The sequence below is a fragment of the Hemibagrus wyckioides genome, linkage group LG12 (genome assembly GCF_019097595.1).
Source record: "Hemibagrus wyckioides isolate EC202008001 linkage group LG12, SWU_Hwy_1.0, whole genome shotgun sequence".
Classification (NCBI taxonomy): domain Eukaryota; kingdom Metazoa; phylum Chordata; class Actinopteri; order Siluriformes; family Bagridae; genus Hemibagrus; species Hemibagrus wyckioides.
Window position 1 is genome coordinate 10,762,154 of NC_080721.1, and position 21,719 is coordinate 10,783,872.

A 21,719-nucleotide genomic window follows, 5' to 3' on the forward strand; every position below is an offset into this window, starting at 1 on the left:
TCAGACACTGCTTTACAGACAAGTACACAAGAAGCAGGTTGATCATGTTTAATGGTTAAAATGCTAATGGTAATAAAGAAAGACAGAAAAGCACAATGTCTGTAGGCAGAATGGCGTCCCGTCATTTTGCACTGTACAAACTGAGCATGGAAAAGTCCGTGGAGATGAAGTGCTTTCTGCAGATGCTTGAACAAATGACAAAAGTCAGACAAATTTACAAATTTAAAAAACATAAAAACAATCTATTAGGTTTGTTACACGTAGATTTTATACGATATTAACTGGTCAGTTCTGAAAACTAATTCCACACCAGGAAATACACAAACTTAAGATTTACAAGAAAAACCTGAATGCAGCAGTGGAATTAATGGTAAATTAACCCATTTACCTAGATGGATTTTCTTTCTTTTTTATGAATTGTTTAGAAATTATATGTTTTAATTTCACGTTGTGGGTGGAAAAAAGTTTTAACTTGATTGTTTGCTTTTTGTTTGTTTTGTTTCTCTGCCATTTCAACAGACAGGCCACTTATTCATGTGTCCATCCGTCCGTCCATCCATCCATCCATCCATCCATCCATCCATCGTAGGAGTATTTTTGAACAGACACAAGTTTGTGTAAATACATATGAACATATAACACAAGGATACACTCATATACATTTTATCTATAATTAGGAAAAGAAATAAGGGAAATAGAATACTGTAATACTATAATTAGAAATAAGGGAAAAGAACGGTGTCTCTATTTTTCCATTTACCCGTGATGTCTCCTCAAACATGAATGAAAATGTTTCATAATATAAGCTGTGGAAAAAACTCAGTGATCGGGATAAGAAACAGCCATTTCTTATATATGTTTTACCTTAAAGTTTGATTATAATGGAAGGAGAAAATGTAGTAGAATTTAATTGTGTGTTGAAGAGGCCCAAAGAAAAGCAGCTGGAAGATATTGACTTGGGGAATTTGGGCTGAAATCATCATGTAATATATGGGGGAAAAAAATACAAGGAAACTGTGAGCCAGAGGTTGATGGGATTTTCATATGAGCAGCTCATTACTTGTAATCATTGCTTATTGCAAAAAAAAAAAAAAACCCTGCATATCTGCATTTATCCAGGCTGTATAACTGGTTTTCTTTACTTTTAATTTAGCTTAACTGGGCTAGTCTGGTCAATGTGGTGTTGGAGACAGAAGCATTCATTTACATCATCTTTTTGTTTGTACCCCACTGTGTGTGTGGAGCTATAGTGGCCATCTTCACTGACATGATGGTATGTACTGTATACTTGTCAGTGCTCCTGTAGTATGTTTACAGCCCTGTTATCCTACACCACTGAAGAATGTTATTCTTTCTCAGCAGCTGAAATCCCACTGTGCCCACTCCCTACAGCTGTGTACTGATAAAACACTCCCACGTCTCAAACATATCCAAGAAACGAAATTTAAGATTCTTTAATTACCACACTAATGTTGTTGGAGATAATTATGAATGGTGCTGCTTAACAATTAATAATAAACAATACAGTAAACAAAGTGAAGGACAAAAGTACGTGTGTATGAAATGTGCCTTGTGCCATTCCGTTGACGTATATGTGAGTTCATTTCTTGGAGCTGACTTTAAAAAGGGATAAAACACTCTTCCAGAAGTAGACTGAATTCCTGTCTTGGATGTAAGGGGGGGAGTTCAGAGGAGGGTTCACAGGTCCTCTGGGCTGATCCTCCACTCTGAGGAACAAAAATGTGAAGTTACCACTGACTCCTCTCACATTTCTCTGACTACCTCTCTGTGACTCTGCATCTCCTATAGGAGAATAATGAAGTATCTACTGGCTGCTCAAATCCTCGTTCTGCTCTGTGCTTTAGCATCAGTGTGTGTTCTCGGGATTCTGTGTGAGTATTACTTTGTCGTCGTCGTCATCATCATCATCATTTTCACTTTTGGTGTTGCCATTTAACAAATCTCTATGAACGACATTTGAATTCATTTCTTTGCAACTTTAATTGTTCTCTTACTTGTATATAATAATTTCGCTGTAATATCTCACGACAAATTGTGTAACATTGCGCAGAAACCCGGTTTTACGGGCTCTTTGTTTATTGCTAATTTTTCCAGCAAACCCACAAAACGTCACAAACAGTTAACAATTTGAATTGAGCTCGACCTGCATTTTCAACCTTTTGCTACAAATTCCTCAAATGATATGCTTAATAAGAAAAACAAAAAAAGCCAAGTGCTTAATATAATGAATAATGAATGCTTGTGGCTGTACATTTATACATTTTATACAAACCGAAGTCTAATGAATGCTTGTGGCTGCACATTTATACATTTTATACAAACCAAAGTCTTCATAAAACGAAAAGATTCCAAAAACATCTGGTATCTAGATATTATATACTTCTAGTATATCACTCTTGCTGCTGTTTTTTTTTTTTTTGACAGATCACAAAGAAATATATTCCAATGCCATGTTAAGTAAGAAGTATGCAAATGTTACAGCCATGATGCAGATGCAAGAGCACAGAGCTATAGGTAAGAGAAGTGAAGAGCGTCCTGTGTGCTTCCTAAACATGTTTTTTTTTTTTCCATTTTTGAAATTGATATTTGTTCGAGTAGTTACTGAAACAAAAAAAACTAACCTTCAATAATAATTAAAGTATATTATTATTATTATTACATATTTTCATCAACTTGATAAGTAGCTGTCTGACTGCACTACCATGTGAAAGGACAATTTTATCTATTTTAGAATAAACACAAATAAAAAAACACGTATGGAATTATGTCGTAAGCAAATGAGCAGTAAGCAAATGCTACACAAATCGAAACGTTTTTTTTTTTTTATATTCATTAATAAGCACTGTGTTATTATATTGATTATATGAACAGTATCCCTAAAATGCGATCCATTTCCAAGCTTATAATTTGTATGTCATACGAATTCATTGTAAAGGCTCGTTTACAATGTCTTTTTAATGTCAGAGAAGGAGAAACTAAGTGCAGTGTGGAAATGGAAATATCAGCGAATTCATGAGCTCCTCATTGCACGCAAAGGTAAGATCATATACATCCTTCAGCGCTGTAAGTTATTTTAACCAGGGTCTGTGTGTGTGTGTGTGTGGGTGTGGTGTAGCATTACAAATGGTCTCAGATGTAAGTCTGTTGCCAAATGCTACACATGAACTCAGTAATAGCTCATGTCTGCATTAAAGGCTGAAAATCCTGAGGCTTTCTCTCTATACATAGCTGTGATTTCCTGCCACCGTAGAGAAACCCAAAAAAAGACACAAGAAATGAAAAACTCATATGAAATGGTACTGGTCAGGTGAATGAATGAGGTTAAAGCCACATTATGTTGAATGTATGCAGTGGCTGAATTGTAAAATAAAATTTGCTAAACTGAGGTGACATTAAATACAACGATACTGTGGAGTAAATAAAATATTTAGTTATTTATATAATGTCCTGCTGCCATTTATTGGAGCATGTCTCTGCCTTTTCCATCTCAAGTAAACTTGTGGAGCCTCATCCTTGAGTATTTTGAGTCAGACTGGCAGCCAGATTGGTTGTAAAGTCCAGCTATACAGGGACAACCATCCTCAAGTTCTTTTACCATGAAGTGAACTGGGAAATTTATTTTCACAAGAACCCAAAAAACTCATTTCTCAGACCACCTCTGGTCTGAGCATGGTGCTCTTGTGGGTCTTTTTTTTTTTGTTTGTTTGTTTGTTTAGAGGGATCTGAGTCATCAATCTAAGGCTACATGGAACGTGAAAATGGACAAACATAAAAAAACGTGTTTTAACTATAAATGTCAGTAGACTATATATAGCAGTGTTGTGTTGATTTTATCATTTATCATTTCTTGTCCAAAGCAAGTGAAAATTGTGGAATTTGTGAGGAAGGATGGAAGGCTCTTGGTTTAAAGTGTTACTATTTCTCCACTGTTCAAATGAACTGGACACAGAGTCAAGATTACTGTGTGGAGAAAGGAGGCCACCTGGTCATTATAACCAGCCAACCTGAACAGGTTTGATTTGAGTGTAGAGCTTCTTCTCTTTCCAGTTTTTCTGATAAAATTTATGGTCTCTATTCCACTTGCATTGGTAGATGTAATTTATGTGTGATGTATGTTGTTTTTTACATTAGGATTTTGTAGTTTCACAAATCAGAGAAACACACTGGATTGGCTTGAATGACTTGGAGACTGAGGGACAGTGGATGTGGGTCAACAACCAGCCCTTAAAGGAGACGGGTGTAACGTAAGAACTGTGTTCTCTCACACAGTCTATAAACGTATTTTACTGTTCCTTTTAAAGATCTACAAAGCTCCAGCAAAATATAATATTTTAGTATGAATTTAATTTATTGTTTAGCAAACTCATTACAGATTTTATGTCTTATGTATGAAGGTTCTGGTACAGTGCTCCAGAGGGACCAAATCAGCCTGATAACTGGAAAATTCAGGACCCTTCTGGAGAGAACTGTGCTGCTCTGGGGGATGAAAATGGTAACATAAATAAATGGTTTGATGCGTCTTGTAGTAAGAAAAAACAGTGCATCTGTGAAAAGTAAAAGACTTTTCACTTGTGCCTGCAAATGCTTGTCTTTCAGAACAGAGGACAATTCTTGGTTGTTGTCTATGAATATTTGCTATTATAAAACAGCTGAAGTCAAGTTTACCTATACTTTATTTTTTATCATGTACACAACCATGTAAACAAATTATATACAAGGTAATCTTTTACAAAATCCATCATGTTTCACTTTTCAGCACTTTTACAGTAAAATGTAACGTTATATTTTTTTAGCTTGTCTTAACCCCTTGATCATTAGAAGATCATGAGAGAGATCATGTATATAGCTTTTCTCCTGCTGCTTGTGGAAATCGGCGTTTCACACAACACACAGACACTATGAGTACCTGGTCATGCCACATGGACTTATGAATTCCCCCGCCGTCTTCCAGTCGCTTATAAACGAGACATGCTAAATACATTCGTCATTGTGTACATTGATGACATCCTCATTTACTCCGCCAGCCTAGAACAACACATTCTACTAGAACCACTGCAGATCCCACTGCAGATCCGACCCTGGCCATGGTCTCACATCTCCATAGACTTTCTCACTGACCTCCCTGACTTTCAAGGTTTCACTACAGTCGTGGTGGTTATCGACAGATTTTCCAAGTCATGCAAGTTAATCCCATTAAAGGGTCTGCCTACTGCCATGGAAACAGCCATGGCCATCTTCCAGAACACCTTCAGTCACTATGGCTTACCCGAGGACATTGTTTCTGACCGGGGTCCGCAGTTTACATCTTGAGTATAGTCAGAGTTCTGCAAACAACTCGGGATCAATGTCAGCCTCAGCTCAGGCTATCATCCCCAGTCCAATGGCCAAGCAGAGTGACTCAATCAGGAATTTGGGAGGTTTCTAAGAACATATTGCAGCTGTGAACAACATCGTTGGCTCCCCTAGGCCGAATATGCTCAAAACTCGCTGCGCCACTCCTCCACCGGTTTAACCCCCTTCCAATGTGTACTGGGCTATCAGCCTTCGCTCTTTCCTTGGTCCAGGGAACCTTCTGCAGTTGAGGACTGGTCAAGACATAGTCAGGAGGTCTGAGAAAGAGCTTATGTGCGCTTCCAGAGAGTGATCCGGCGAGTCAACGATTGCACAAAATACATTTTGGACAAAAAATACAACAACCTCTAGCTGTTGTGCTGCTAAATATGTAGCTTCATACCATAGCACTGTTACATGTTTGATACAGATTTTTCAGAATTAATTTTCTATATCCGCAGCTATGACAGTGTTTCTGCCTATTCAGTCTAACATGCTCAGGCTTATGTGTCATAATATGTGTGTAAGCGTTGATACTGAAGTTTTCTGTAAGGAGACATTTATTTAGTGTTTAGTAAAGGAGTTTTCAGTGTTGGCACATGTAACCCTATTGTTGATTATTTTCCTATAACAGCATGTTCAAAGTATTGTATTCCTTAAATATTGTGCAGCATTCACATATTAACTGTAATAAATGCTTGTGTAAAGAATTTAATTTAAATGTTATGATTATTATTGATAGCTTACAATAATATGGTTTTTATAGCTTATGATATGTTTTTTTATCATGTGTTTTTTTTTTTGTTTTTTTAAGATGGATAATGTTTGGTTTTTAGGCCTGATTATCTAACACCACCACATAAAGTCTGCAACAGACTCACACATTTGTGTGCCTGCTATATTGCTGATCTCCAGACTCTAGTGAGTTTTCTGTTTTTAATTTGTATACCAGTTAATGGGATATTTAACTTTTCTCAGAAAAAAAAATATAGAAAAATGCAGACCCATAAGTGACAACAGAAATTACACACCAATAAGATATAAACCTCACATGCCATCTGTTTGCTTGCTACTGTGAACTGAGTGAGACCTTGGGTAAACTAGGATAAGACCTAGAGTAGGAACTAAAGTCTTTCCACACTAGCTTTACAGTAGCAAGCAGAAGTCACTTATTTCATGTGTTGTGAAGCACTAGCGAGGTTCAGAAGTGCAACCTGTATAAAGATATAAAGATATGATTTTTGAACTCTGCAAAAGCCACTGCTTGGAGTAACCATGGACAATCAACTGCCTTCTTTACACACATGTTACTAATGTAACACGCTCATATTGGTTTCTTCTCTACAACGTCAGAAGGATTCGGCCATTTTGATCCACACAGGCTGCTCAGGTGCTTGTTCCATCTCTTGTCATTTCGAGACTGGACTACTGACGCTCTCTATGGGCAGATCTACCTCTGAATGAAATTTGTTCACTGCAAATGATCCAAAATGCAGTTTTGCGACTTGTTTGCAACCTGCCTAAGTTATCACACAGCACCCCACTGCTGCACTCCTCCACTGGCTTCCGACAGCTGCACACATCAGATTAAAAACACTGATGCTTACCCACAAAGCCCAGAATGTATCAGCACCCACTTACCTCAAAGCTCTTATCACTCCTCACAGTGCAACACGTTTCCTCTGATCTTCTAGCACTGCTCAACTGGTAAAAGGCCATACATCAAGACTCTTTTCTGTTCTGGCACCGAGGTGGTGGAATGAACTTCCCTTAGATGTCGGAATCACTGGCTGTCTTCAAACGTGGGGTGAAGACCTACCTCTTCCTGAAACAATTAAACTAGTGCCCTGTTTGTTTTATGTATTCATGTAGTTTTTAAAAAATGTGCTGTAATTTCTCCCAAAAGAGTTTTTAGGCTGATGGTATCCTAAGTCTGTAACTTAATGTTTTATATATGCTCACATATCCGTTGGCATTGTGATCATTGTGGGATTTTTCTACATGTGAACTGGAAATAAGTAAAATTACAAAGTTATAGCAATCCACTGTATATTACCTGGCAAAGAACTCTGCTGAGATCACTACTGAGGGTGCTTTACTCAGAACGCTGAATAAACGCATGTATATAACATTTCTAGTTCTATATAGACTGCTATTGCACAACACTGTGTTAGATTTTCACTTCCTTTCTGATTATAAGTAGTGGGGGTAACTACAACATTTCCTGGTATCACAGAATTCAGATTAAGACACTAGTTTGAAGCACGGGTTAGGAAATGAGGGGAAAAGATAATTATCCTATAGCTAGAAATGTGTACCTTTTATATTTTAAATATATAAAATGAAATGACAATGAATTTTAAATTATTAGGACGAAGAACAGAGGAGGATGATTATGTGAATACACAGAACTGGCATCCAGGTATGTCTCGTTTTGATAATAAAATGTATACTAATTATAATTTTATTCATTTATTATTACATTTAATTGGTAAGTTGATTAATAATTGATAAGTTAATTGATAAATAATTTCTGTTATTATTTTCATTCTATATAAGATATAATATATAAATATTGATTCCTTCTCATTTTCTGTATTATAAAGTAAATGAGACAACAGTATTTCATAACATATTTACTAATGTCAAGTTTAAAATTTTATTCTACACTGGAAGATTATTTAATGTCTTTCTAAAATTATCTGGCAATAAAGTGAATGAAATTTTAAGTTTGAACTTTGTAAAAAGTTCTAGAAATTAGAGTAAAAAAAGGATCTTTTAAAAAAAAATTATTCCTCACATTTGCTTATATTCTACATGTTTTTACATGCTATCAGTTTATGTAATGTGATTAGCTTCATTTGAAGACGTGAATGAGTTTCATATTTCCCGTCCTGGAGTTTTCTAAAACAACTAATCAGTTGTGAATTATTCATTAGTTTTAAGCCTCATGGGCTTGGAGAAAGGAAAACCCTGAAATTGTACAGGGCAGTGGGTCTGCAGGCCTGGAGTCAGGAATCTGTCTATAGGACAAAGATGTATGAAATAACTGAACATTTTTTCACAGACATGTCTGATCACACTGAGCTGAAAGACAAGAAGGAAACAAGAACAATCTTTATATCTTCTTTTGGTCTCATCCTAATAGTTGGTGCTTTATCAGCACTCTGCGCTGTAGGAATCCTTTGTGAGTATTTCGCTCATCATTTTTTATCTTTTTCTTATTCAACAAATCACAGTAAAATGTTTTATTTAATATGTCAAGTGGAATGAGAAGATTATTCATCTTCATAAAGTTTCTTCTTATTTTCTAATAGTATTTCTAGTAATTGCCCCTTTTATTTTTTTTCTGGTTCATTCTCATCATATAAAAACTCCTTTATCATCAGAGATGAATCTTTTTTGCCTTAGACATAGAAAAACTGCATGAAGCACTGAAGGTGGAGCTTCAGCAAGTTCAGGAAGATCTCGCAGCATGCAGTGGTAAGATTCCCTCATCATGATAGATAGATAGATAGATAGATAGATAGATAGATAGATAGATAGATAGATAGATAGATAGAGAGATAGAGAGATAGATAGAGAGATAGATAAAAAAAGCTTCTTGACTTAAACTAAATACAATACATGATGTTAAATTAGCTTTATTAATGAACATTTTGGTCCAAGTTATATAATACATTTATTATAGCAATACCAACTGCTATAATCGCTGTTTTTCTGTGTGTTTTCCCTTATACGTTGTGCTACGCCCTTCCTATTGTTCTGACTTCCCACCTTGTCACCTGTTCCCCTTTTACCTTGAAGTGTTGCCCATATATATGAGCCCATGTGTGCCTGTCTTTGCCAGTCATTGTTTTGTCATGTTTCTATGTTTGCCGGTCTGTATGACCGTGTTTATGTTTAGTTTTGTTTTACGTTTTGTTTAGTCTTTGTCTTCCCCCTGAGAATAAAGCAGTGCATCGTTTTATCCTGCACATGGGTCTGATTTCCATGGTGTGCGGGTGCACACAGTTACCAGGGATATCCGGGTTCGAGCCCCGTGGGAAGCGGGCAGCCCGGACATTACACCTGCACTTTTCCTTTGTCTATTTATTGATTTAACATGTACCATATTACCAAACCATGCTAAACTGGGACATCTTGGGGAACAAATAATTATAAATAGCTTTAATGTTATAAAATTATAACAAATAATAATAAATATAATAATTATAAATAATTATAAATATAATAATATATCATATAAATGTATCATGAATATGTGGAATATATTATTTATGCTAATATCTAAACAAAAATAGCCAAAGCCATGCTACGCTATATACAGTATGCATACATGATCTCCATAGTCTGATTTCATAACTGATTTTCTCTTCATCTCATCTTGGAAAAAAGCAAATCAAAACAAGGGACAATGTGAGGAAGGATGGAAGTCTCTTGGTTTAAAGTGTTACTACTTCTCCTGTTTTAAACTGGACTGGACACAGAGTAGAGATTACTGTGTGGAGAAAGGAGGCCATCTGGTCATTATAACCAGCCAAATTGAACAGGTTTGTGTAGAGCTTCCTTTTGCAGTGTTCAGATAAAATATAATAATTAAATTATTTAATGTAATTATTTTCTTCATCAGGATTTTGTAGCTTCACAAACTGAAGAAACACACTGGATTGGCTTGAATGACTTGGAGACTGAGGGGCAGTGGATGTGGGTCAACAACCAGCCCTTAAAGGAGACGGGTGTAACATAAGAACCGTGGACACTTACACACTCTTTAAATGTTCCAACAATGTATAAACTTATACTTATTATTTGATTTAGGTTCTGGTATAGACATCCAGATGGAATAAGTGAGCCTGATAACTGGAAAGTGGAAGACCCTGCTGGAGAGAACTGCGCTGCTCTGGGTCATGATAAATGGTTTGATGCTTCGTGTCGTAAGCTGAAACAATTCATCTGTGAAATATAAAATACCTCTCTTGTACTTGGATTTGTGTAAAGATCAGATTTACCTTTAAATGGATGTCACTTTTTAAACTAGAGGAAATCTTTTACATAATCTGTAATATTTCACATTTTAAAAGGTCTTGGATTTCAGACCTGCAGGTTCGAATGCCTAATATTTTTAAAGAGATTATCGAAGCTTGTGTAAACCTCTAGACCAGAAGAACTAGATTAGAAGATGATATGAGACAATGTATGCGTCTTTTCTCTCATTTCCTTGTATAAACGTCAGCATTTGACAACAGTTTGACTATCATGAAAATCTTCATTAGAGCTTTAACTTCTTATACACTTTTGTATTTAATAATACTGTTCAATCAAGCTGATTCGACAGTGCCACACCTGCAAACTCATCACCTTTCGACTTCTTGTTGTTGTTGCAATTGAGGGAAGTTTTTTATAAAAAAGTATCGTTTCCGAGTGTCACGTCCCAGTGGGCAATTTGATGTCGAAACGATTCTTCAATTGATGTCGAAACAACATCAAATTGACGCCAAAAAATTATGTCAAAAAACAAGTCAAAAATGCAAATCAAATTTGACATCCACATATTGACGTCTTATTTTGAACACCAAAATAATGACAAAAAAGTAATTAAAGCAAGAAATATTTTATTTACCACACGTTTGGCCCTTTTGGACACTTTCTTAGTCCGAACACATCCATTGTCAAAACCATCCTTATTCAGGTTACAGGGGTCTGCTGGAGCCTATCCCACCCTGCCAGTCCATCACAGGGTCACACATATAGACAGACAACTACACACTCACTTCTATGGCCAATTTAGAATTACCAACCAACCCGATGTCCATGTCGAACCTGGGATTCGAACCCAGGACCCAGGTGGCTAACCACTAAGCCACCATGCTGCCCATTAGTCTGAACAAAAGGTAAAATTAAAATAAATAGGTAAAATTCTGTTCACATAAACTAAACTAGCAAAGCAAGCTAAACTAATACAGGATATAAAAATGTTGGAAAATAGCATAGACAAAAAGTACCACACGTCCTTGCACAGAGTCATATTTCATTAAAACATTTAAAAGTTGCCCAAAATAATTTATATTCTACATTTTTATGAGTTGTCAACACATTTACCTACATGATAAAAAGACACAGCGCGAGTCAGTGAGCCTGATAAAAGTTCACGTTAATGAGAAAGGGAAGGGTTTGTTAGGATTGATTCTGGAGTCTTCAATTGGATCTCGTCGCCTCTCCCCCGTTGCAAAGCGGTGTGGCGGTGAACAGCAGAGAAAGCATTTCTTAATGCGAAAAGGAATAATTTCAGGGAATAATAAAAATAAATAAATATTAGATTAATTTCAAATTTGGAGGGATGCCTGTTATTGTTATTCAGACAAGAAATGTCAAGGTTTTTTCACTGTGAAGAATTAGACCTACTGTAAATTAATTAACTGGCAATACATTATTACAAACAGTATAGTAATTGTAATTACACAGCATTATGGTATCATTAAAAAAAAATAAAAAAAATAATAACCAGCCCAAAATATTTTTTGTTGTTGTTTTTTAAATGACTGAGATTAAAGGGAAAGTCAGCAGATGCCAAATGATGAGGCCTTATAAGAAGTGCTAAACAGCTGAATTATTGATGTCAATGTGATGTCAACATGACATCAATTTCACGTCTAAAACATGACATTGATTTGATGTCAATTGAACGTCAAACATTTTGGCCTACATATATAATAAACCAATTTCAGAGTAGGATTAACTTCCTATTTTAAATCAATTACCACTGGAAGAAATTGCCTCCAAACTGAATTTAAAATAATGTTATAGCATCTTGATCAAGTCTTGACTAATATTTGACATCAAATTGATACCAACATGCCCGCTGGGGTACCAAGCCTTGATTTCTGCCTGCTTAGTCTTTGATGTGTATGATCCTTGCCTGTTTGCCTTGATTACAAGTTTCGGTTTCTGTTTCTGTTTTGATCGCCAGTGTTTTGCTTTTCCAGTTTTTGACTCTTTGCTTGCTTACCTGTTTACAATTGTGCCTGCCATCTTCAATAAATATCTGCATATGGATTCAGACACTCACATGTCCTTACATGTAGGCATATTGGGTTAAGGAGGGTAACAGAGGATAGGTAATAAGACACATGGTTTTGTTCACTCATTCATAAGAACAGCTTTACACTGCAGTATTTGATGCAGTATTGGGTTTGACTGAACAGCTCCAATAAGGCAATAACGTGTTGGTCAGGTTAAAACAACTCTAAGACATGACTCTTTAACTTGATCATGGCAGTTCATGTTTCAAAATATTGGCCACTAGATGGCAGTAATGATGCACAGCTTCTGAATTCTGGACACCCTGCAATACATATTTAATATTCTTTTGTCAAACCCTATGACATACGTAAGTAAAAGCCAGCTACTTTGAAAAAGTCTTTAGGTTCCACCACAGTTCCTGTTGGTATATGTAAATAATTGCACTCACAAGTACAAAGTAACCAGCTCAGAAATCAAGGAAATTATATCTTTATAATAGGATCAGAAATGAGAGACACACAAAAAGTTTCTGCTTGTCTTTGATAAGAATGACTGTGTAAAGAACTGAAGTGAAGAATCTTGAGCTTTTTACTCTCGTTTACTCCCATCATCAAAAAAACAAAAAAAAAAAACAAACACTTTTGCATCAAAATATGTTTTGTTTTGACAGAAAAGAACAAAGACATTGTACGAAATGTTGAAGGTGAAAGAGTGAGTTCATAAACATCTTTCTGCAAGCAGAGGTAAGGGAGAGCGAGACAGAGAGAGAGTGAGACAGAGAGAGATAGACAGAGAGAGAGATAGACAGAGAGAGAGAGAGAGAGAGAGAGAGAGAGACAGAGAGAGAGTGAGAGAGAGAGAGAGAGAGAGAGAGAGAGAGAGACAGAGAGAGAGACAGAGAGAGAGATAGACAGAGAGAGACAGAGAGAGACAGAGAGAGAGAGAGACAGAGAGAGAGAGAGACAGAGAGAGAGACAGAGAGAGAGATAGACAGAGAGAGAGAGAGAGAGAGAGAGAGAGAGAGAGAGAGAGACAGAGAGAGAGAGAGAGAGAGAGAGAGAGAGAGAGAGAGAGAGAATCGTGCCTCTGACACTTTGCCCCATGCTTGTTAATTCAGTCGAGGCTGTTGCAGCGGTCACTGCAGTAAAAGAAGCACAACAAATGCACAGTGGATTAGCCTTACCCACACTGTTTCATATTTTCAGTAAAATTATGAGGTGATCAAAACTCTATAAAGTGATCTTTATTTATTTTAACATCTGCAATGTAATTTATTCCCCAGTTTATGTCTTTTTCTATTGTCGACTAAGATCTGGAAACAGAGCACAGTGTCTTCTACCCTGAAGACTTTCCTATAAGAGTACACTTATTTATTCTTTATTCAAAGTGGATTGGAGATGCTGTCATTCTAAAATAAAAAAAAATAATTTCTGTACATAATTTATTACAAATGCAGTTTTTTATTTCTCTGTAAATGAATTTAACCCTGACTATTCTTCTTCAACAGATCACAATAAAGTGGCCTCATATGAGATATTAAGTGAGCAGAATGCTAATGTCACTGCAACACTGATGACCAGAGAACACAAAGCCAAGGGTTAAGTGGTTTCAAGAGCTTCCTGTTTCCTTTAATAGTTTGTGGTGGCTGTTCTGTACATGTGAATTAAAAAACACCATTTTTGAGTTTTGTGCTTCTTATTTTTGTAACTATCACTCTATATTTTCTGGTTTATTATCATCATCTACAAACCATTTTATAGATTATTATTATACAGCCATAGACAAAACTGTATGAAGAACTGAAGGTGGAGCATCAGCAAGTTCAGGAAGAAGAAAATAACACAAATGACTTCTGCTTGCTAGTGTGAACTGAGGGTGAGACCTAGCGTCTTAAATTAATGTCATACTAGCAAGCAGAAGTCACTCATTTCATGTGTTGTAAAGCAATAGAGAGGTTTGGAAATGCAAGCCATCTATGAAGATGTGAGTTTTGAACTGGACAAAATGGACAGTAGGGAAAACTATCATTGTTCAACAGGTAAATATCGCAAATGTTTATACATTTAAAAATATTAAAATATCTATTTGATGGTTTAAATTAGATTTGAACAAGTGCTGTAAATGACATGGTTTTCACTGCTCATCATCAGAAACAGAGGATGATGTTTATGTGAATACGGAAGACTGCAGCCCAAAGCTGAAAATGTCCACAGGTACATGTTTGTTTGATGATTATATACTGCTCCTTAGAAGCACTAGTGAGGTTAGGAAATAACAACAACAAAAAAATCAATTATATCTACTAAGATAGCAAATTAGATAGCTAAAAATGTCATCCTCAAACAGGCAGAAAGCACAATAATGCTATAGCACTACAAAGGTGGCAATTCTGATGTCTTCAAAAAATTGTAATTCTCCAAGAGGCCAAACTCACAATAAGTGCTATAAATGACGAGCATTATGTAAACGCTCATAATCAGACACAGTGGACGATGTTTATGTGAATAAAGAGGACAGAAAATGCACTGCTACTTCTTTCTTTTATCTATTATACTGATTGTCTCCAGATGTCCTGTGTAAACGTGGAAGAACCTGCCAGAAGGACAGTCCTTCCTTCCTTCCTTCCTTCCTTCCTTCCTTCCTTTCTTTCTTTCTTTCTTTCTTTCTTTCTTTCTTTCTTTCTTTCTTTCTTTCTTTCTTGCTTTCTTTCTTTCTTGCTTTCTTTCTTGCTTTCTTTCTTTCTTTCTTTCTCGGCACAAAGTAACCAGCTCAAAATTCAAGGAAATTATATCTTTATAATAGGATCAGAAATGAGACACACATAATATGTAATAAGGTACCTCCAAAAAAGTGCTGGTTTATTGAAAAACAGGAAAACGTATATACAAAAATGTTCAACAACCAAAAAAATAAATAAAAAAGTCAAAACCAAAACAGAAAACTCAAAAGCTAACAATCAATCCACTTTAGACAGACATGCAACACAGTAGAGACACAAAATATCACAAGTAACAAGAGCTTTATGATCTGAAAACATTTCTAATAGGAAATTTAGTGTAATATGTCCTATAGTAAAATAAATCTAAGATTATGATGTCATTGGCAGATAATTTTGTTTATATATGAATAAATAAAAAACAAACAAACCGACAGCTTGAAGATGCTTCACTCATAAAGCTAAATACATACATATAAATCACACATTTGGCAGTTCTGTATATACTGCTACAGCAAAGTGTTAGATCATGTTCTCACTTCCTTTGTGATTATTAATAGTGTTCATAATGACAACATATCTTGGCATCATAGAGTTCAGGGTAAGACTTTAAAGTCAAGTACGGTTTAGGAAATGGGGGAAAAAATAATTATCCAAAATTTTAAATATATTTGTTGCTTTAAAAATTAAATGTGATCAGGCATCGTAATTGACATGGACTTTTAAACTATTAGGACCACAAGCAGTGGATGATGTCTATGTGAACAGACAGCAGCTGCATCCAAAGACCAAAACATGCACAGGTATGTGTTTACTTGATCTTTATACTAACTGTCCCATTCTTACTTATATAGCTTATTAGCTAAACTACGTTTAATAAATGGATAACAAATTTTATGTTTAATATTTAGCTTCATCTGGTTGCAAAGTGGTCATATTTGTTCTTGGTCTTCTACTGCTTGGAGCTTTAGCATCACTCTGTGCTGTAGGGATCTTGTGTGAGTATTGCTTTTTTCTTATTCAGCAAATTACAATAAATAAAATAGTTTGATGGTTAAGTGGGAAGGATTCCACTCATTTAGACTAGAAACATACAATACATTACAATAGAGTGTTTATGTAACTTCAGTGCTTGGCTCCTAGAAACGTTTTTTATTCATCTATGTAACTTCAGTCCTGGTGTTCCTGTTCAACAGATCACAGTAAAGTTGTTTCTACTGAGATATTAAGGGAGAGACATGACAATGCTACATCCGAACTGATGGTGCTAAAAGACAATGCCACTGGTAAGGCATTTCTGAGGTTTTCCTGTTTGCTTTAGCAGCTTGCTGTTGGTCTTCAGCATATCGCATAAGCACCTATACACTTTTTAGCAAACTCAAATTTAATTTCTGATGTACACAACTAAACATAGTACTTGTAGTGAAATGCTTTTTGACTGTATAATATAAGAAATATACTAAAGATAGTTACAATTAAAATATAGAAATAGAATCATTTGTAGAAGCTAAGGATATGATAGTGTTATATTGTGGGTGTGACAGTTTAGGTGTGATTGAATTATACTCAACAACTTCTTTATGATCAAACACATCACATATGATATATGAAATGGTATTGAATATAAAGGGTGAAGCATCAGAAGCTCATCTCTACCTGCAATGGTAATACTAGTCTTTTCCACTGGTTTACTCGAATCCTTTAAAAAGTCATTTTACATCAGCAGCACTTCTCTTTTGTTTTAGAGACAGAAAGATTGTATGAAGAACTGAAGGTGAAGCATCATGAGTTTGTCTCTACATACAGTAGTAAGTTCAGTCAGTTCGGTATTTACTCCCATCATCAAAAAAAACTTTTGCATCAAAATATTTTTGTTTTATTTTAGAGACAGAACAACTGAAAGAAATGCTGAAGGCGAAATATCAGCAAGTTCATGAATGTCTCTCTGCGTGCAGTGGTGAGTGTGTGTGTGTGTGTGTGTGTGTGTATATATACACATACACACACACTATATAATCTAATTTCTTAATTTTTTTAATCTGTTCTTGTAAAAAGCAAAACAAACCTGTACACTTTGTGAGGAAGGATGGAAGACTCTTGGTTTAAAGTGTTACTACTTCTCCACTGATAAACTGAACTGGAAACAGAGTAAAGATTACTGTGTGGAGAAAGGAGGCCACCTGGTCATTATAACCAGCCAACCTGAACAGGCGAGTGTAGAGCGTCTTTTTTTATAATTTTTCAGATTAAAATCTAATAATTTAATTATTTAAATGTTATTGTTTTCTACTTCAGGATTTTGTAGTTTCACAAATCAGAGAAACACACTGGATTGGTTTGAATGACTTGGAGACTGAGGGGCAGTGGATGTGGGTGAACAACAAGACCTTAAAGGAGACGGGTGTAACGTAAGAACTGTGTTCACTCATACAGTCTATAAACTCAATTTACTGCTCTTTTGAAAGATCTACAAAGCTCCAACAAAATATAATATATAATTTTTGCATGAAAATTAATTTATTGTTTAGCAAACTTGTAACACCTGCTTCCCCTTTGGACACACCTGCAGAGCTACACTTAGATAATGGACCAGTATTTAGGTTCGCATGGAGAGCAGGGTTGACGAGCAAAACAAAGGAAACAAAATTTATAAATTTAAAATCAAAATTTATAATTAAACAATTGTTTGACTTTCACAGTGTTACAACTCAAATTTCAAATACCTACTCTTTTCCTACTGACCCTAGAAAAATAAATAAATAAATTCACAAATTGTCAATAATTAGTTATCAGTGTGCAGCAATCAACGATACATAGGAGACAATGAAAATTATCAACCAAAACACTGACATAATCTCTAGTATCAGCCCCAACTGAAAGTTTTGTCCCAGGAGTGATCCAAGTTGTTATCCACTCCGGTGTAAATGCAAATCCAAAAAATTAACTCTACCCATGCAATGTACTTCACCAAGTTCCCAGTGGTGATGATCTGTAGAGAGGTTTTTAATCATTCTCTTCTCCCGTTGAAGTTAAATCCTGGTGTGGCTCGCCAGCTTAAATTAAGCAATCCTTGTTCTCTTAATTCATCACCAAAAAAAACTTGACCTGTGTATACAGACAGTACAATAAATATCTCTCAAAATCATCTTTACACTGTAATGAATTACAAATACATCACCTGAATTGCACCACAAATTAGCATTTGTGTGGCTAAGTCACATATTGTTCCCATTTCACAAATCTAGCAGTTTCACATAACACTTATGAAAAATAACAATAACATTCAAATTACCATTGAATCACAAAGAAATAAAAACAGTGGTACTGTCAGGAACAGCTGGACAGTTCCCTGTCAGGCCCAGAGAGGGCGCTGGCAGGTGAACCTTCGAAGCCTGCTTCTTTGTGTGTCTTTTGTTACGCCCTTCCTATTGTTCCTATCCTGATTGTGTCACCTGTATCCCATTAGCCCTAATGTCTACCCCTATAAATAGGGATCCTTGTGTTTGTGTCCTTGTCCATGATTGTTATCTGTACCGTGGTTTCTGTTGGGGTTTTGTTTGCTAGGTTCCATGTCCAAGCTAAGGTCTAGGTTTTGTTTTGTTTAGTTAACCACGCCATGTCTTGTGTTACGTTTGTTTCCCTATGTCGCGTCTTAAATGTAATAAAAGCAGTGCTTCGCTGAATCCTGCGCATGGGTCTCATTACACCTTGTGCTGGCGTGCACACACACACCACGGGCGTCTGGGGTCGAGCCCCGCATAGGGCGGGGGTCCCAGACGTTACAGGTACAAAGAACTCACCAAGTCAATCAACCAACTATCAGTTAAACATCAAATGTGTTTTGTGTTCTTGCGAGGATCTCTCTAATCCACTAAGATCTGCTTCAAAATTCGACAATCGTTAACCTAAAACGATCCGTTGAGCTTAAATGAAGGTGTACCACACAATGTACTTCGGAATTAATAACTTTGTTAATAATTCACTTCACACACTTCTGCTTCCGCCAATACGATGTCAAGCGCTATAAGTAACTTCCGGTGTCTATTGATTTTATGCATATGTTTCAAAATTTTCCTTAATTAAATGAAACTAATTGAACTTCTAATTAAACTGGTTCCTCAATTTATTTATTTTTTTATTATCCGTTTTATTCTATCATGGTTATTTCCCTTCTTTTAACCTGGGTTACAAACTCATTACAGATTTTATGTCTTATGTATGAAGGTTCTGGTACAGCGCTCCAGAGGGACCAAATGAGCCTGATAACTGGAAAATTCAGGACCCTTCTGGAGAGAACTGTGCTGCTCTGGGGGATGAAAATGGTAACATAAATAAATGGTTTGATGCGTCTTGTCGTACGATAAAAAAGTGCATCTGTGAAAAGTAAAAGATTTCTTTTTTCACTTCTGCCTGCAAATGCTTGTCTTTCAGAACAGAGGACAATTCTTGGTTGTTGTCTATGAATATTTGCTATTATAAAACAGCTGTAGTCAAGTTTACCTATACTTTATTATAGTACACAATTTATATACAAGGTAATCTTTTACAAAATCCATTTTCACTTTTCAGCCACATTGTAAAATGTTCTTGTATTTTTTTTTTAGCTTGTCTAAACCACCTGATCATTAGAAGATAGTGTGAGAGATCATGTTTATAGCTTTTCTCCTGCTGCTTGTGGAAATCTGTAAAATTGTATTGGAAGGATGAAGTGTTTCCAGTTTATGTTAGCTGAAACTAGTTTAGTTTATTTTTTAGTTTATTTATTTATTTATAAAGCGCATTTAAAAACAACAGGAGTTGCAACCAAAGTGCTGTACAACAAATATAAAAACATACCCAATCAAGACAAACAAGGGGACAGTTAAAATAAAATTTTACACTCTCAAACCTAATTAAAACATACAGAAGGTTTTCAAAGCAGATCTGAACAAAGAAATAGAAGGGGAAGATCTTAGGTGGAGGGGAAGACTGTTCCAAAGCTGCCACAGCAAAAGCCCGGTCGCGTTTAGTTTTAAAATGTGAACGAGGAACTGATAGAATAAATTGACTAGACGACCGAAGAGATCTAGAGGTGGAAAGCGGAATGAGGAGATTACAAATATACTGGGGAGCACAACCATGTAAAGCTTTCAAGACAAAGAGAAAAATCTTAAAATCAACACAGAACTTAACTGGGAGCCAGTGTAGAGAGGCGAGTACTGGGGTAATGTGCTCACGTTTTCTGTAAATTATGTTTCTGAAAAATATAACCAAGTGGAAGCATATATAAGGAGAAAATAAGAGGACCAAGAATAGAGCCCTGCGGAACACCATAGGAAATTTAAGCCCGAGATGAGAAACAATTCGCCAAATTCACAGAAAAAGACCTGTCTTTAAGGTAGGAAGCAAACAAATACAGCACAGATCCCTGAAAACCAGCTACTTGATCAAGTCTTTGAAGAAGGATGTCATGATCACTTGTATCAAATGCTGCACTTAAATCAAGCACGATTAAAATACAGCAAGAACCAGCGTCAAGGGAATGTAAAATATCATCAGTAACCTTCAACAGGGCAGATTCAGTACTATGAAATTCTCTAAACCCAGACTGAAATGTGTCAAAAAGTTACTCAAGTAAGATCTGAGAATAAACAGCCTTTTCCAAAACTTTTGGGATGAAAGATCATTTAGATATGGGTCTATAGTTATTCAGATCATGCTGATCAAGATGATGCTTTTTTAACAGTGGTTGGATTATAGCATGTTTAAACAAAACTGTTACAATTCCATTTGTTAAGGAGCTATTGATAATAGCAGTAACAACTGGACTTAAGGCTGGAAAAAACCTTCAGGGCAGAACATCAGTGATAAATTGAGGGCTTCATACTAAGAACAATATCATAGAGCTGCAAAGGTGACACAGGTTGGAAAAGAGATAGGGAGCTCCGATGAAAAGCCATTACTAGATGTAACATTAAGTTGCTTTGAATAAACAATTTACAAACGAATAAAAGTGTACATTTCTGGGGGAAAACAGCTTTGTTATGTGTGTAAGGTCATTATTTGACATTTCCATCATCTGCTCCTCATCAAAACTGTAAATCAATTCAGCACACCAATAATGTTACAAAATAAATTACTTCTACATGTGTTTCAGTTGATCATGGTGTTAAGACCCAGTCTAGGGTTATTCCACATACAGTAACCAACTCATGATTCAAGGAAAAATGTCTTTATAATGGGGCCAAATTATGTCTTTATCATTTTTCTTTATAATGGGACCAAGAATAACAGACACACAAAAGGTTTCTACAAAAAAGTGTTATATTGTGGTATATTTACATGTGGTATAAAAGTGGTATATTGTAATATTGCAATGTATATACAAAACTGTACAACAGTGTGACTTCGGTGTGGGCCAAAGCTAAAATAATAACCAAGAAATCTATTTTTGAAGCTTCCTTCTTCAAATGAAAATCAGTAAAAACTACAGTTTTACTTGCCTAACTCCCTAACACACAAAAAACAGAGAGAAAAGGAACCTACCTCCAAAAGAAGTGATACAATATGTACAGTGATTAGATTATACAGAGAATAATTTACAAAAAAACAGTCAGAAAGGGGAAAAAACAAGCTTGAAATCAAGAAA

General features: G+C 35.7%; 2 protein-coding genes across 5 annotated transcripts in view; both read left to right on the top strand.

Moving 5' to 3' along the window:
• Positions 1-1,677: 1,677 nt before the first annotated feature.
• LOC131362809 (C-type lectin domain family 4 member F-like) overlaps positions 1,678-21,719 on the top strand; it is a 31,605-nt gene continuing 11,563 nt past the window's right edge. The window contains exons 1-11 of one of the 3 annotated variants that reach the window (XM_058405101.1): positions 1,678-1,892; positions 2,446-2,535; positions 2,986-3,057; positions 3,879-4,033; positions 4,153-4,265; positions 4,416-4,513; positions 7,724-7,774; positions 8,420-8,539; positions 8,764-8,835; positions 9,751-9,905; positions 9,986-13,137. In XM_058405101.1, coding sequence (XP_058261084.1) covers positions 1,817-1,892; positions 2,446-2,535; positions 2,986-3,057; positions 3,879-4,033; positions 4,153-4,265; positions 4,416-4,513; positions 7,724-7,774; positions 8,420-8,539; positions 8,764-8,835; positions 9,751-9,905; positions 9,986-10,102 — 1,119 coding nt within the window. In that variant the 5' untranslated portion in view covers positions 1,678-1,816 and the 3' untranslated portion in view covers positions 10,103-13,137. Of the gene's footprint in view, positions 1,893-2,445; positions 2,536-2,985; positions 3,058-3,878; positions 4,034-4,152; positions 4,266-4,415; positions 4,514-7,723; positions 7,775-8,419; positions 8,540-8,763; positions 8,836-9,750; positions 9,906-9,985; positions 13,138-21,719 lie in introns of those variants that run through there. The other 2 variants (XM_058405099.1, XM_058405102.1) reach the window with 2 other exon arrangements.
• Positions 13,435-21,181, top strand: LOC131362811 (C-type lectin domain family 6 member A-like). 2 transcript variants are annotated; one of them, XM_058405106.1, is made up of 10 exons: positions 13,435-14,413; positions 14,526-14,588; positions 15,826-15,894; positions 16,057-16,089; positions 16,288-16,377; positions 16,837-16,899; positions 16,977-17,048; positions 17,147-17,301; positions 17,387-17,499; positions 19,316-21,181. In XM_058405106.1, the coding sequence occupies exons 1-10, from the start codon at positions 14,338-14,340 to the stop codon at positions 19,476-19,478; spliced, it is 897 nt and encodes a 298-aa protein (XP_058261089.1). In that variant the 5' UTR covers positions 13,435-14,337; the 3' UTR covers positions 19,479-21,181. The 2 variants fall into 2 exon arrangements, with proteins under 2 accessions (XP_058261089.1, XP_058261088.1); XM_058405105.1 differs by having other exon boundaries at positions 13,436-14,413; positions 16,003-16,089.